Source organism: Cucurbita pepo, chromosome LG19, assembly GCF_002806865.2.
Source record: "Cucurbita pepo subsp. pepo cultivar mu-cu-16 chromosome LG19, ASM280686v2, whole genome shotgun sequence".
Classification (NCBI taxonomy): Eukaryota; Viridiplantae; Streptophyta; class Magnoliopsida; order Cucurbitales; family Cucurbitaceae; genus Cucurbita; species Cucurbita pepo.
This window is the reverse complement of record NC_036656.1, coordinates 4,986,659-5,003,089: the sequence shown is the minus strand read 5'-3', so window position 1 is coordinate 5,003,089 and position 16,431 is coordinate 4,986,659. Positions and strand designations below refer to the sequence as shown.

Genomic DNA, 16,431 nt, shown 5'->3' with positions numbered 1-16,431 from the left:
AAAAAAAAAAAACAAACAAAAAACAAGGATTCCTTTTTCTTCTGAAGATCTTTTTAGCTGCACAGGAGAGAATCCGAGAAAAAGTTAGAGATATTTTGGAATTGAAAAAAACTTGACGTAATTGTGTGCATAATATGAGTGAGACATCCCATCAAATTTGCAAAACGCACTCATATAATTGCAACATCGATGATGATAGAAGAAGAGAAAGGAAATTGAAGTTGATTTTTATGTGTGTGTTTGTCTATGTGTGTACGTACGATTTGGGACAGGCTGTGGGAAATTCGCATTAAGAGCATTATCTCAGTGCTTGGCCAGAGAGCTCCAGCCCCTGGGAATACACGTCGCTCATATCATCATTGATGGTATCATTGGCCTACCAAGGTTTCTTCTTTCAACTCCCCCTTTTCTTCGAATCCAATACTCCCTTCTTTCCCCAACATGATTCCTCTTATTTTCTCACCATTCAAACACGACTCCCAGATTCTCTGAAAGAATAACACCCAAATTGGAATTGATGTGAAGATGATAATTCTGAGTTTTTGCAGGGCAAGTCCAACATCCAACAGAGGAGGGTCCTCCTCCTCATCATCTACGTCGTCCTCCTCATCCATTGGATCGCATTTACAGAGTGGAATTGGCGATGGAACAATGGACCCAGATGCGCTGGCTCAGACTTATTGGCACTTGCATGTTCAGGACCGGACTGCATGGACCCAAGAAATTGATCTCCGACCTTCAAACCCCAGATTGTTCTAACTCCATCCTTTTTCTTTTCTTTTCTTTTCTTTTCTTTTGGAGAGAAAAAGAACAGCATCATCATTAGAAGAAAAGAAGTCGTATTCTGTTGTGTTCTGTTGTGTTCTGTTCTGTTCTGTTGTGTGCTTGAGCTTGTCCCACATATTTTAATATTCTGTCACAAAACGCGAAAGGGCTCACACCCAATCATTTTGATTCACAGACGTGTCTTTCTGAATCCCCCACCTGCCGGTCAAAATCCAAGCTTTATACTCTCTCTCTCTCTCTCTCTCTCTCTCGAAGATACCCTCTCCATTGATTCTTTGTTGAAATGGATTATGTATGGATTATGATTCTGGTTTCCAATAAGCTTGATAGTTTAGGAAGTGAGTGGTGGTTTGATCAGCAGTTTGGTTGTTGTTTGTGTATGTAATGTTGAAGATTTGATTGATTCTTGTTATGATTGAATGGGTTTTGATGATCATTATGGTTGTGATGTGATGGTAATTAGATGTAGCTGTCCTCCATGGGAGCTGAGGTTTGGGCCTAGTGGTAGAATGCAACAGGGTGGGTGGGGTTGTATGGGATCCATTCGTGTTCTCAAATGGGATAACTCCTTTTCCTTCAATTTTCTTTTACCCTCTCTCTCTCTCTCTCTCTCTCTNAAAATTTGTAGGTTCTTCCGGGGATGGTGGAAAGAGGAAGGGGTACGATTCTCTTTACAGGCTGCTCAGCTTCTCTGAATGGCGTTGCTGGTTTCTCTGACCTTTGTGAGTAGTGTTTCTATCTGAGTTTTACAAGAGCACCGCACCCTCCCCCCCCCNGCTCTGTTTTGTTTTTAACAAAGAAATCTTTGAATTGAAGGTGTTTGTATTTTCTCTGGATTTCGTAAGTTATTGAAGATACCACATTCACCAATGGGATGGAGTTTACTGTTTTTGTGCTTTGTGGGGTACGTATCACTTCTTACACACCTTAAACAATATTATTTGAATATTCAACTACAATTATTATTTTCATTTATACTACAAAATTTCATTTTCTAACCTAATCCTTTCTTAATTAGTAAAACTATGTTTAGGCTTCCTACCATTTAGTTTATTTTGGACCATTGGACCCGAGGGGGTTGGAGTGTAATAACTCAAGCTCATATCTTTATAAAAAAAATGCTATTTATAATAACACATGGTGTCTAGCTCTAATACTATTTATAATAGTCCAAGATCACTACTATAAGATATGGTATGTTTTGACCCGTTACATACCAAGGTCACTGCTATAGGATATGGTATGTTTTGACCCGATGCATAGCTCTAATACCATTTATAATAGCCCAAGACCACTGCTATAAGATAGGGTATATTTTGACCCGTTACATAGCTCTGATACCATTTATAATAGCTCAAGGCCACTTCTGATACCATTTCTAATAGCCCAAGGCCACTATTATAAGATATGGTATGTTTTGACCCGTTACATATAGTTGTCAGCCTTACGATCTATTTGAAGAGAGTCCAGATCTCACATGGAGATTGAAGTTAAAATTAGTCCATCAAAATTACATTTATAAAATTTGAGTGCAATAAAATGATATTAACTTTTTTTTCTTCTTTTTCTTTGTATATATACTAATAAGAATATATATATATATATGAAAGGGAGGTGGGAAAAGAAGTTTGATTAAGAATTAGATGTACGGTCCTTTTCACTGTTGATTAAAAAGGAGGAAGCTAAAAACCGACATTTAAACAAAACCAACAACATCCGACATTTGGTCAGAAATTCTGTAATATATAATATATAATCTTCTAATCACTCACCTGAAACTGAACATATTTTACAACACCTGTACAACTAAATCCTATAAACGCCTTACCCTAACCACACCTTCATCTCCCTTTATCATATGGACGTGTGTGTTTTAGTTGATCAGAGATTTGCAGTCATTGTGCTGCTTGAAGATGCTCCAGCAATCCCGCCGATTGACTGACGACAGCGGTAGCAGCTCCTATGAAAGATTATGGAATTTGGGACACCAAATCAAATCTTTTAGCCACCCACCTCTCATTCCTTCTGCAGCAGAGGGCAATCAGTAGTTTTGAGATTTCTATTTCAACACATCCTATTACTATTGACGTCTACCAGTCCGGCTGGATGGCCCATGTAAGAGTTTCACAAACCCAAGGAAGCTCAGCTTCCCATCGCTGTGTCTGATCCAATCTTGAAGAACAGAATGAACAGGGACCGAAGGGCTCAGACCAAGTTCCTGAGAAGAGTCAACAGGCATCAAATGATGATGGTTAAAAGTTTCATCTTTTTATCAATAGGATACGACTCGAGTTCGAATTACAACGCATACTTAACACGTGATTGATTGAACGTACCGAAGCTAGTTCCTCAATCATGATTGCCCTGTTTCCATCCTTCTCAAAATGTTCGTAGGCACTGTGAGCAAGTTGTTCCCAGTGACTAAGGTCCTCCATTTGACGGACACTAAGTGTAGCTGCACAGAACTCCTCAAAGTCCATCCTTCTGAATTGCAAGGCGTTGAGCTGCCAGGAAATAGAGGTAATCAATATGATTCAGATTTTATAAAGCTAAGACGATATTATCACGCCACGAACACGTCAAGTAGCTTACCGATGTCAAAAAGTCAATAATTCGCGATTCTTTCATTGCCTCTGTTCCATTTTTCATCAGAGTCTGGCAGTAAAACAATGGGATCTTAGAAATAATAACAATGGCAGAAAAAAGAAAGAGAAGAGAGATGATCCAAACCTCTTTTATGTTTTCCAAGCTTATGGTGCCATTTTTATTTGGTTCCAGGAGTGCGAACTGAATTTTAAAATAGCTGAGTTCATCTTCAGACAATGTTTTTGACAATGCCTGCAAAAAACCAATGGAAAGGAACTATAAGAAACAGAAAGAAATTCATAACTTCTCCATGGGAGGTTTTAACATTTAATCTTGTTTCGCATCATGCCCGTTTTCGACCTCAAGAAACTCTCATAATTGAATGGCACAGTACTCACCTTTAGAGCAGCTTTTCTTAGAGAAGATGAACACATATAAGCTCTCATAAGCTTAAGCAAACGTACATCAAGAGGAATTTCTACTTCTTTACAATCCTTAAACCAAGGATGACCTGCATGTACATACACGAGTTGATAAGTATGAATCAAAAGGAAAAAAGAACTTCAAAGCTCAAAACTACTCACTTAGAGCTTGAGCAGCACTCATTCTTTTCTCTGGGTCTTTATTCAAAAGGCGCTTAACGACATCTTTAGATTCAGGAGACAAAGATGGCCATGGTGGATCGTCGAAATTTGGATCAACCTTCAAAACCGACTTGAAAATGCCAGACTCGGTCCTTGCCCAGAATGGACGGCTGCCACACAGCAGAATATATGCAATCACACCAATACTCCAGATGTCGGCCTCCGTGCCATAAGATCTACGTAGGACTTCAGGAGCTACATAATAAGCACTGCCAACAATGTCGTTCAGCCTCTCATCTGCAAATGAATCACAACATCACAATCATACAAAAATTCAAGAATCATTAAAGGAAATTTCGACTATTTGGGGAAAGCAAACAAACAAACCTGGTTTTACAAAATCTGATAAGCCAAAATCTATGGCCTTCAATTGTGAACTTTCATCCTTCGACCCATATAAAAAGTTCTGAACCAGCAAGCAGCTATATTAGGTAACAACTCCAGACAGATTTTCAAGGCAAAATTGGTATTTGTTTACCTCAGGCTTAAGATCCCGGTGCACCACCCCTTGGAGGTGGCAAAATGCAGCTACATTGAGGATTTGTATCAATACTGATCTTGCATCATCCTCCGAAAATTTCCCGCCTCTGCGATAATTGAAAATAAAAACATCGTCAACCAGTCGACTTCAAGTCCAATAAAATGCCCAAAATCCATAAAGCATAACGACTCCTCAATCGATACCTGGAGAGTATTCTATCCAAGAGCTCTCCTCCTTCACACAATCTGAAAATTTCATACAAAATTACAGTCCCTCAATATAAACTTGGTCAAAAAATAACAGTTCCAGAAATGCATGTTTTTAATATAAACGAAGAGTTTAGAGCTTACTCCATTACTATATAGACATTGTCATGATCTTCACATGCATCATGGAAATGTACTAAATTTTTGTGTCCACTCAAAGCTTTCAATATCTTCACTTCCCTTCTGACATCCTCAATGGCAATGGCAGTGGTCATCTGACAACAGTTCATGACACAGGATGAGTTAATCAGAAACAAGCAAGTCCAATTCAAAAGGATGCTACCCACTTTCACTGATATACAAGATCAAAATGTTGTATTATATTCTACCTCAAATTAAGATATTGATTGAACATTAACATACTAGATCAAATGCATCCCAAAGTCCATGGTTTGTCAGCCAAACCAGTCTCACAAGACTGAAACAATTGATCTATGAAGTCAACTCTTAAAATACCCAAGCTTTCTATATCATTTGGATCTCTGTGAAAGGATGTTTCTGGTTGTTAGCTATGGCGGTAAGGAGGATATCACAATAATTTTTCCAGATCTCATCAACATAGCCTCAAGAATATCAAGATCAATCAATGATTCATCCTTCTTCCAAGAATCATGAATTCATAAAAAGGGTAATATAGTTATGCAAAGTAGAAGTAAAATTCAATACAAACAGGGGAGAGAGAGCACACCTTGGCTTTAGAGATGACCTTCACAGCGACTTGGTGCCCCTTAAGTTCCCCTTTCTTGACCGTCGCTCTGCATGTGTGCCCAAAATGCCCCTTCCCCACCTCTTCTCCGAGCTCATACTTGTTCCTAAAATGCTTCGAGAATCCAAAGCTCTTGTCAAGACCAGGCCCATCAATCTCCTTTCCCTCTGGAATGGATGCCTCATTCGGCTTCACTGAGCCGTGCCGTCTAGCCAATACAGCCATTAGATGTTTTGCAGGGGACGGCGGCGGAAATGGCTTCCTGAAGAACCGCTTGGGCGTCGAATTGGAGCTCACATTCGCCGGAGATCTCGACGGAGACTTCTTCGAGAAGAGATAGTGAGCGGGACTCGGACTGAAAAGGGGGAAGTAGGGCGACTTCCTGGGAATTTCCAAGTCGAAATCAATTTTCTCTCCCTCCCTCTCATTGCTAGGATTTTCGCCATCGACTGTGGCCGGAGGTGGCTGCAACGGCAGCGGACCTTGAACCCCTAGAACTGAACCCCCCTTCGCCGGAACGGCGACGATCTTCATCGATGACGGTTTGGATACACAGATACCCATGATTTACGGCCTAAAAATCCGTAAATCAAACACTGGAATTCGAAGACAGAACGTCAGGTAATATAATGCACATTAAAAACAAAATTCGCAACTATAATATTGACTTCCTGGAGAGATAAGAATCTAAAAATGGAAATGGAAGCTCTTAATTGTATGATATGCTGCCAGGGAGATGGGAGATCCAAATCAGAAAGGCCAAACCACGATGCCCTCCACTTTTAGATTTGAACCCCAATTGAATTAAAGGAACAAACCCACGAAGAAAAAAATAAAATTTAATTAAAGGAAACTCGGATGAAAGATCCAATAACGTGACACTCAATCAATCCATCCATCACCAGCTTAAACTTTCTGGTTTTAAAAGGCAAAGCGGTATTGTATTTTGGTGGCCAAGGAAACGAGTGGTCAAAAAACATACACCATTTTAAAATTTGGGACACTTGGCGAACATCTGGATGGAGATTAATTAAAAAATAAAATTTAATTAAAGGAAACTCGGATGAAAGATCCAATAACGTGACACTCAATCAATCCATCCATCACCAGCTTAAACTTTCTGGTTTTAAAAGGCAAAGCGGTATTGTATTTTGGTGGCCAAGGAAACGAGTGGTCAAAAAACATACACCATTTTAAAATTTGGGACACTTGGCGAACATCTGGATGGAGATTAATTAAACATATTATAGGGTTTAATATTTGGAAAGTTTGTTAATTTACCACTTTGTGTATATTCTTAATATTTGTAATTTTTAATAAATAGTTTCCAAAAAAGGCAGCCGCTGCTCTCCTTCCCTCCAATACAGCACCCACTTCCTTCATTTGATTACATTTTAAATTTGTTTTGAAATTATTGACACTAAATTTATCATTTTATTTTTTTAAAATTGTAATAAATTAAAAGTGATGATTAGAAGCTTAATTGGTCGTAAACGATCATATTGATAACAACAATAACGTCATCCAACATATAAAACTTGAAATAAAAAAAAAATAAAAAAATTGTAGTTGAGTCGTATTAGAAAGTAGCGTTTTTGAAGTCAGTCATTTGCTGTAATATAACAGCACTCATAAATTAGGTGAAAAAAGAGAGAATAATGGGATTAAATGAAGAATCAATGTTCCTATTTTTTAAAAATAAAAATAAACAGAGTATGTTAAATACAACTTAATCAACTAGTGATTTCCAAAACTTAATCCTAAATAATTCATAAGATAAGAAATTATTAATCAATTTAACTTCCATTTTGATTACAAACTTATTTTTTTTAATAATTTAACTAATGTTTCATATCATACATGAANGAAGAAATGCCATTTCCTAACAAATACTTGGAAGAGGGGAAGTTGGGAAAGACCGAGTAATGGGGTTGACCAAAGCATTCTCGGGTCCAGCTCATATTTAAAAATAAAAATAAAATTGGTGGGAAAAATTGAATTATGGGATTAAATAAAATTGATAAAATAATAAATAAATAATATTAGAAAAGTCAACCCAACCGACCAAAAGAATAAATAAAAGTTCGATCGGCAATGAGCAAATCTAATTGGGTCATGTGGGCCATCATCATTCTTTCTCATCAACTTCAATTTTATTTATTATTAATATATATATATATCAATTTTATTTCCTAGCCATATTTCGTACGACTAGCGGTAATTTAAATTATATTTGTGTCCACTTTTTCAGTTTATTTTTTAAAAAAATATATTTATTTTGTTCTTTGTTTTTTATTTATTTTTAAAACAACTATTTTAGTCTCACAAATTTTAAAAAAATAATTATTTTATTTTAACATTTGAAAAAATATAGACAAATTATGTAACCTAGCAAATAAATTATACCTAGCGACAAATAATTATAGAGTAAATAATATACTAATTTTGTATGTATTAAAAAGTACAAAAAAAATTGTAATAAATTAAAAGTGATGATTAGAAGCTTAATTGGTCGTAAACGATCATATTGATAACAACAATAACGTCATCCAACATATAAAACTTGAAATAAAAAAAAAATAAAAAAATTGTAGTTGAGTCGTATTAGAAAGTAGCGTTTTTGAAGTCAGTCATTTGCTGTAATATAACAGCACTCATAAATTAGGTGAAAAAAGAGAGAATAATGGGATTAAATGAAGAATCAATGTTCCTATTTTTTAAAAATAAAAATAAACAGAGTATGTTAAATACAACTTAATCAACTAGTGATTTCCAAAACTTAATCCTAAATAATTCATAAGATAAGAAATTATTAATCAATTTAACTTCCATTTTGATTACAAACTTATTTTTTTTAATAATTTAACTAATGTTTCATATCATACATGAACATATATTTTCTACCTCCCCAAGATTTATACTAAATAAATTTTTAGAAAATATTGTAAGTCTTGCTTCAAAAGTGTATATATATATATATTTAATTTTAAAAATGTTTAAAATATATATATATTTATTTTCCATTGAATATGTTAAATTTTGTTTTAGTAATATTTTTTGTACCTTTAAAAAACTTTTTAAAATGCGTTCTGACTTTTAGAAAATATTCAATAATATATTTACTGTTAAGGTTTATATGAAAAATATTGAAGTTTTGTCAATAATATTTTTGAAAACTCAATTAATTAAACAACTCAAACTTGACATACAAGTAATCTTTAAGTTGGAAAGGCAATGGTAAACCCCGTCTCTTATACGGAGAATCATTTTAAATTTAATAAATAAATAAAAAATTAACACCTTTAAATGGTCGAGAGAAATTATTGAAATTTTTAAAATTTAATAAGAAAACAAAACTATTGTATTTTTTTGTGTTTTTTTTAATATATATTTAAAAAAGAATTAGAGTTAGAGATGTTTTTTTTTAAACAAAGATGCTTTTTCCTATAATTTCTGTAATTTACGATTTTACAAATTGCATTTTGAAAGACATGGAATTTTAGTATAATAAAGAAAATGTTTTGGTAATAATAAAATGAAGGTTGAGGAATCAATTTTGTTGAAGACGGAATTGTTGGAGGATAATGACATACGCTCTTACGAGTGCATGAACCAAACAATGAAGCATATGATGACACAATGAGCGGCTGATGGATTTAAAGCCATGGCCTACCTCATCCTCAACGTCTGATTTTTATATCTCAACTGCTTCTCAATCTCATTTTCTACGCAAATGACAATTTTTTTTAAAAATTAATCGCCATCGACAAAGCCAAAATTAGGAGAAGCCTGGCCGGCAACCACCATTTGGCCCAGAAGAAGCAGACTTTTTGAGCCGCATACAGGCCAAATTCTGCAGTGATAGTTGATGAGAAAGCATGCATATTAGCTTATCCTAATCTCCCCATTTGGGTCTGTAAGGATCCCAGTTTGGGGCAGCTTCGAAGTCTCTGTAGAACAGATATGATTACCACTGAAGGAGCAGTTGTGTTGTTCTTCATGGAAGCTTGGTCTGTCTGTCGAACCTGCCGATTGTGTAGGCGTCCAAGGGGGCCACTTAGTTGTTGGACTCATCTTCATTTGGACGGCTGCTCCTGCAAGTTCCATCGCAGCTTCACGTCCACCAAAATTTCTTAGGACTTGGAATTCAATTTGTGTTCTTCGCTACTAAATTTCTTAGGATTAGTCTGTGTTAATATTAGTCTGTATTTTGGTTCTTTGCGCTTTTAATTATCTTATTTTCATCTCGAATGCTAAATTCATTAGCAAGAATCATAAATTTGTATCCGCACTTGTACTAAAAACACAAGAATCAGAAATCATGTTGCTGAATGGATCAAACAAAACAAAAGAATTGTCTATCGGAATCAAACAAAGGAAATTTGGAAGCAATTGCTGTTGGACCATATGATTCCATTATCAAACCTCTCTAGTATATACAAATTCAGATTGAAGTTGTATAAGGAAGTGGTGATTTGGAATGATCAGAGGATGTCGCCATTACTGAAGCTCTAAAATGGAAAAAACAGCATACAAAATTGTTTCTCAACTTCCACTTCAGGGAAGACTTCCACACCAGAAGCTTTTACATTTCAAAAGAACATATCAGAAGGAGAAAAGAAAACCTACATGAGTAGACAACAATCTATGCCAGAAACTCACCCACTAGGCACACCATCTGAATTTGGCTTCTCGTCCTGAAGCTGATTTTTCACCGATACTTCAGCCACCCCTGCCAACTGCTGGTCGATTGAAGGTACAAGCAAAGCCAGAGGCATGCCTGGCACAGATACTTTCCTTCGCTATAATACTGCATGGCTCATCTTTTATTGGTTTGATTGACATAGCCGAGCGCATTTGCAGGGGAATGCATACTTTGGACTGAGCGTGGAGGAGACAGTAGTGGAAGAGCCTCAAGGGTAGAACGGGGGGAATAACGAGACATTGCTGTTAAGTCAGAGATTTCATAATGAGATAGTGGGCCAATCACACTGGGAAAGAAGAAAACAATAACGTATGAAACTAGGTCATGCAGAGCATTATAATGAATGCATTAACATTCATGGACCGGAGAGCTGGGAAAAAGCAACTCTTGCCTCTCAGAAGCTAATTTTCCCTTGGGATTTTGTGAGCTTGGAAGCATGGAAAGCTGATCAAATTTACTTGAAAACTGTTCACTTGGGCTATAGCATTTATCCTGGTATCATGAACCACACTGTTACGAAAAATTATAAGTTAAGCAGGGGGCGAGGGAGGGGGGATTGCATCTGTGTTATGTTTACCGTCAAATTTGATCCAGCTACGGGCAGCGAGAAAGATGGAGCTTCTGGATTCTGCAAGTTTTTCATAAACGGATGTTCAAGCAGCATGGCAGCAGTCGGCCTCTCTGCCGGATTTCTCTGAAAGCAGCATTTTAAGAACTCTCTGGCTTCGTATGATAATGATTCAGGTATTGGTGGGGCATCTCTCATGACCTTAAACATTGCTGCAGCCTGTATTAACAAATGAATTTGTAACCACCAACCAGTCTACCGAACTCATAAAAAATAACTACCAATGATCAGTTGAATATGCAATTCACCAATTGGCATGTGTGGAAAAAATGAAAATTCTATCTTGGTTGATGCAGCTACAAGCACATGCCAAGTTATCCAACACTTACCCCTTCATACTCGCTCCAAGGTGGCTTGCCAGTGAACATTTCTATAATAGTGCACCCAAGGCTCCAAATATCAACAGCCAGGGCAAGATCAGAGTTGTTATCTTTCTGCATCACAGACAGAAGAAGCTGCAGGAAAAAAGACAAATTTCAATCACTTCCATCTTTGCTAAATAGCCAATCCAAGTAAATTATTACATCAGTGATTGCGGTCATTAAGAGAAACAATAAGCCAATAACATGTCTAATGTGGGAACAAGAAGATACCTCAGGAGCCATCCAGTATGGACTTCCCTTTAAAGAGAGATCAGCAACTTGTCCTGTAAGCTGTACAGATATATATCAGCATCATTCATGTCTAATCCTACAAAAACAAACAATTCTCTCTCCAAGGGCAATTCAAATTAACACCATCTGAAGTCATTAATCCTAACAATCATGCAGCAACCAATTTGTAAGAATCATTCAAACAAAGATGACTTTTCTCCGAACTTTAGACTGCTCAACATGATACTAAAGTTGAGAGTGCCTAGACACTAACATTACACAAGCTGAAACAAATTGAAAAAGTATATAGGTTGTGAGCACTAATTAGACCATGTTTGCAGCAATTGACTCGAGCAAACAAATATTATTCTTTTCCTCGACTGTTGTCAACATCAAGAATAAAGACACAAATGGGTGAAAAAAGAAAAAAAAGAAAAAAAGTGAGGAACTATATAAGTTTTCNAAAATAGAAACCCAAACTACAGAGATCAATGCCATTAATTTATTGAAATTGGCAAAAATACAGAAAGACGAGGGCTAAGTAACAGATGCTAAAAGGAGGAAATAGTAGAGGGAAATTCGCACTAAATCTCAAACTTACATGTTTAGCCATTCCAAAGTCAGCAAGCTTGACAACCCCACAAGAGTCTACAAGCAAATTAGCACCTTTAATGTCCCTGAATAAATGAAAAATTAAACCTCCAAACAGATATAATCATATAGACATAAAATAAGCTTACATGCAAGTTCGTAATTGTTTCTTTCAAGATTAAGAAGATATTTGAAGATAGAAACTAAAATATTCAAATATTTCTTTCTTATTTTCAATAGAATTTTTATGGTCATCTTGATTTTACATGTCAACCTGAAGACTTATTATCAAACACATCAACACAAATGTTCCATACCGATGTATAGTCTTTGTGCTGTGTAAGTAGGCCAACCCTGAGAGGATGTGACGAGTAAAATTCCGAACAACAGATTCTGTCATGGCTCCACAATGTTCACGGACATATTTATTAATTGAACCAGGATGAACATACTCCAGGTATATATACAATCGATCTTCAACCTAAATAGACCCCAGAGTAAGAATTATATTTAGATATAAGATTATAAAAATGAACAACTTTAAAAAGTTGTAACAAGCACGATAGTTACTCACAACATCGCTGCCATAGTACTGGACAATATTTGGATGCTTTAGCTGGCTCAGAAGTTTGATCTCCTGTGACAGTTAGAAGAAGAGAGGCAAAGCTAAACAAGATCAAATTTCATCCTGCCATGAGAGGACAAATGAGAAACTATGGCACTTTAAAATAGTAGAAGATTAACACCACATGGATGAAGATTGCTGATGGCAGTATTTAAGAATAGCAGGAGCCAATTTTAAGCCTGCCTCAATGAAAACTAAAGCACAAGTCACAGAAAAACATTTTATCGTTTTACATAACAGGTTGTAGCAAGTAGGACGTCAGATAGGCACACCTTCAATCTTACATAACAAACAAGAATTTGTCAGCCAAATGCTTGTCCACTAATATGAAAACTATTGAAGAAAATCATCCTACGATCTAAGGAAGATCTTTCAGACATGCAAAAATAAAAATAAAAAAAAAATAAAAATAAAAAAAAAAGTTTGTGACAAAAAACTAAATGAGTGTGCAACTGTGCATATGAGAGTTGACATCAGCTCATATGAATATTTTAATTACCTGTTCTAATTGCTTTATACATTCAGCCGATTTCGGATCATCAGGAAATAATTCAACTTCCTTCATTGCACATAAAGATCCATTTTCTCTAGAGGGAGTAAAAAAAACACAATCAGTCCGCAAAAGCAAATGACAATAACAAGAAAATGTGAACGGAACTCATATTTACCTGTTGCTTGCAACGTAAACACTACCAAATGTGCCCCGGCCAATAAGCTTTCCTTTCTGCCATTGATTTTTCATTGAGATTGCCTCAGTTTTAGTGTTGGCTTGTGTAATTGGGGTTGATTGTAAAGGCATTGGGGTTGATGGTGAAGGCATTGGTACTCCAGGAGGAAGAGGTAAAGGGTGGACACTCACAGGACCAGCACTTTCTCGACGTACAGAACGTGTTTCAAGGGAAATCTTGGTGTGCAATGGAGATGCAGGTCCTGTAGGACTTCTGGGATCTCGGTGGGGACTTCTACCTCTTGGACTATGCATTCTTGGGCTATGCATTCTTGGGCTATGTGTTGTTGGGCTATGCATGGGAGAACTCTCAGAGCTAAAAGTGGAGCCATCAAAGAATGCAGGAGGAACCCCCCGCATCATTGCTGAGGCTGGCAGCTCGGGAGCAGACCAGACGTGATTTCCTACTGGAGTCCCATAATGGAAATTTGGCAGCTCAGGTGCAGACCAGCCTTGATTTCCGACTGGAGCCGCCTCATGATGGATATTTGAAAGGTTAATGGAACTATTTCTTTGGGGACTGAGTGCAGGACTTGCATACGGACTAGTAGGAGCACTTCTACTAGGAACATCAATCCTGAAACTGTTCCGCGATCTTTGCGGATGTCCTAATGCATCTCGACTCGCCCTGCTAGACGACCTTGTCTCAGCCTGCTCTTCTTTCCTCTGCCTCTCCCGGGAATCAAATATACTGGTTTATTCAAGTTAACAAAAACAAACTCATAATGGAAACACACAAGATAATTCAATAATCAACAAGACCTAACTTACTTACACCATCCTCTAATTGACATGAATGAGATGAGACAAGAAGCATATAACCATCAAATACGGCATTTAACATTAGGAGTAGAGAGAGTACGAAGAACATTCCAGTTCGGGTACCTTCTAATCGGAGCGCTATTGGAGGCCCCACCCCCAATCTTGTGAGCAGGGGCAGTTCTATCTCTATCTACATCGCGGTCGTCCCCGCCTCGACCACGCAACACCTTGGGCGACGGAAGAGGGCAATCCGCATCTCCACATCCAGAATTCGAATTCGAAATCCCTTCTCGACGCTGAAACGTAGGGGAAAGCTCCGGGAGCGGCAACGGCACGGCACGATCCTCAGAGGTACTAGGCGATTTAGAGAAGGAGACCGGCTCGGGCGTAGTATCGGACCATTTAGGCAAAGAAGCAGCGGCGCGATCATTTCCGCTTAGGTTTCGAAGCTTCCTTTGGCGCGAATACTTAGAGGCGCCAAAACGCCAAGCAATTCTCCAATAATTATTGTCGTCGGAGCGAGTGGAGGCAGTCCTTCTGGTTGGAGAATCACCACCGGTGGCGGTGCCCGGAATCCTGACTATGGAAGAAGGGGTAAAGGAGATATTAGGCAACCAACGCATGGTGAACAATGAATCATTGTAATTCTATCATGGAATGGAAGAGGAAGAAGAAGAAGAAGAAGATTGAAGGAAAGAGAGAGTGATGTGAATTAAAGAACGCGGTTTGCAACGTCCCCCCATTCCAAACGGTAAGGAATTCTCCATTTGAGAGGTCAATAATTCCCCATATCTGTAACAAAGTCAAAACCCCCAACAGGCTTACACTTCCAGACAAAGAAAAGATTAAAGAACCCCATAATCCTCCATGTTTGTCTATTTTACAGCTAAATATTCCTTAATCTCTCTGTACTATATTATCTTCTTCCTTTCTTTTTTTTTTTTTTTTTCCCCTCTCCAAGTTTTCTAGCTGTCTGTCTCAACGTCTTCAACTTCAATCTCCTTCCAACCCATTTTCTTTTCTTTGTTCTGTTTTTTTTCTTCCATCATAATATACCTAACCCATTATTACTCATGAATTTTAAATTAGTATTGAAATACCTTAACCTAATGTGAACAACAAATATGCGGAATTAAATTAATTTGGTTGACCTAAACTCATAGTGGACCTTGCCTCGCCGGCACATGATTGCTTTCAACTCCTCCTCCTTAACATCCTACAAACACACTCAATATAACACTCTTTTTTTTAATTATTAAAATCAAATCGGACATAATTTAATTTCCTTTGTTGTTTACTACAATAGGTACATTGAATTCACCTCATCTTTCATTTCCTAATATAAACATATAGTTTACTACCTTATCACAATATTTTATTTTATGTTCATGATCTTTCTTATATTTATTTTAGTCAAATATAATCTTAAACAAAGCTATGTTTCAATAATGTGTTATAAAATTATGTTAATTTGGTAGGGCCTCTTCTCTCTCTATATATATATATTATTTCTTGGAAGTCAAACCTTAAAGTTAGCCAACAATTTCCGAAAATAATAATAAAGCATAATATTCTTAAAAAATTAACGTGTAGGTCCATGGAATAAGAAGACAATAAACGAATTAGGTTCTCTATTTATTTACCTATGGAAAGATTCCAATTTTTATTACACTTTTAGTCCTAAATTCAGGCAAGGAATCAACTAATAGGTTCGTCAAAGTTTTTATGCCCATAATTGAGCTAAGGTTGGTGAAGGCACCAACACGATCATTCTTGACTAAATTTAATATCTGGTGCGTAATAAGATGCATCAAGGTGCAGTTAGAAAGACTACTCAAGAGTTTATGACCTCCTCACATGATTGATGTAGTTAAATTTGTCTAAATGACTAATTTTCATTTTAATCCTTTCAATATTCCATCATTATTGTTGTGGGTATTGACATGTGATTGTGGATGGAAAATGTGTCTAACACCAACGGGTAAACAACAACAAACTAGACTTCATCTCGGCATGGTCGAGAATTTAAAGTGAAAGCAACAGCAATACGTTAAATAACAACGGATGCCAGGTAGACTTCACTTCGGCATGGTTGAGAATCCAAAATGATGCCCTTTCATAAATACACGCAATCCTCGCCTAAAGTTATGCTGATATTGTGATTTCGGTTACTAAATATTCTACTCTACAGAATAGTAACAAACATTAATGAGAAGTGCACGAGAGTTGTCATACCTATTAGCTGTGAGTTATGATCACTTCAACATAACGCTAACTTAAATATTGGAAGATATTTGACAAAGCAACACACGATATTAGTCCAGCATTCGA

General features: G+C 36.8%; 3 protein-coding genes across 4 annotated transcripts in view; 1 reads left to right on the top strand and 2 right to left on the bottom strand.

Moving 5' to 3' along the window:
• Window positions 1–1,222, top strand: part of LOC111781272 (3-oxoacyl-[acyl-carrier-protein] reductase FabG-like) — a gene marked incomplete in the record, with an annotated part of 2,241 nt that extends 1,019 nt beyond the window's left edge. Inside the window, 2 exon segments of the mRNA XM_023661776.1 lie at window positions 273–384; window positions 549–1,222. Coding sequence (XP_023517544.1) covers window positions 273–384; window positions 549–759 — 323 coding nt within the window.
• A 1,176-nt stretch (window positions 1,223–2,398) lies between these two features.
• On the bottom strand, window positions 2,399–6,391 carry LOC111781271 (CDPK-related kinase 5-like). The gene is made up of 11 exons (XM_023661775.1): window positions 5,452–6,391; window positions 4,848–4,978; window positions 4,701–4,742; window positions 4,495–4,603; window positions 4,344–4,422; window positions 3,957–4,253; window positions 3,771–3,883; window positions 3,517–3,624; window positions 3,379–3,441; window positions 3,123–3,290; window positions 2,399–3,004 (listed from the first exon to the last, which is right to left on the bottom strand). The coding sequence occupies exons 1-11, from the start codon at window positions 6,031–6,033 to the stop codon at window positions 2,867–2,869; spliced, it is 1,830 nt and encodes a 609-aa protein (XP_023517543.1). The 5' UTR covers window positions 6,034–6,391; the 3' UTR covers window positions 2,399–2,866.
• A 3,380-nt stretch (window positions 6,392–9,771) lies between these two features.
• On the bottom strand, window positions 9,772–15,279 carry LOC111781270 (mitogen-activated protein kinase kinase kinase 5-like). 2 transcript variants are annotated; one of them, XM_023661773.1, is made up of 11 exons: window positions 14,224–15,279; window positions 13,280–14,029; window positions 13,111–13,198; window positions 12,561–12,623; window positions 12,304–12,467; window positions 11,997–12,072; window positions 11,396–11,455; window positions 11,132–11,257; window positions 10,752–10,961; window positions 10,566–10,666; window positions 9,772–10,460 (listed from the first exon to the last, which is right to left on the bottom strand). In XM_023661773.1, exons 1-11 carry the CDS (start codon window positions 14,721–14,723, stop codon window positions 10,289–10,291), a joined length of 2,310 nt encoding a protein of 769 aa, XP_023517541.1. In that variant the 5' UTR covers window positions 14,724–15,279; the 3' UTR covers window positions 9,772–10,288. The 2 variants fall into 2 exon arrangements, with proteins under 2 accessions (XP_023517541.1, XP_023517542.1); XM_023661774.1 differs by having other exon boundaries at window positions 9,772–10,416; window positions 14,224–15,277.
• Between the last annotated feature and the right edge of the window lie 1,152 nt (window positions 15,280–16,431).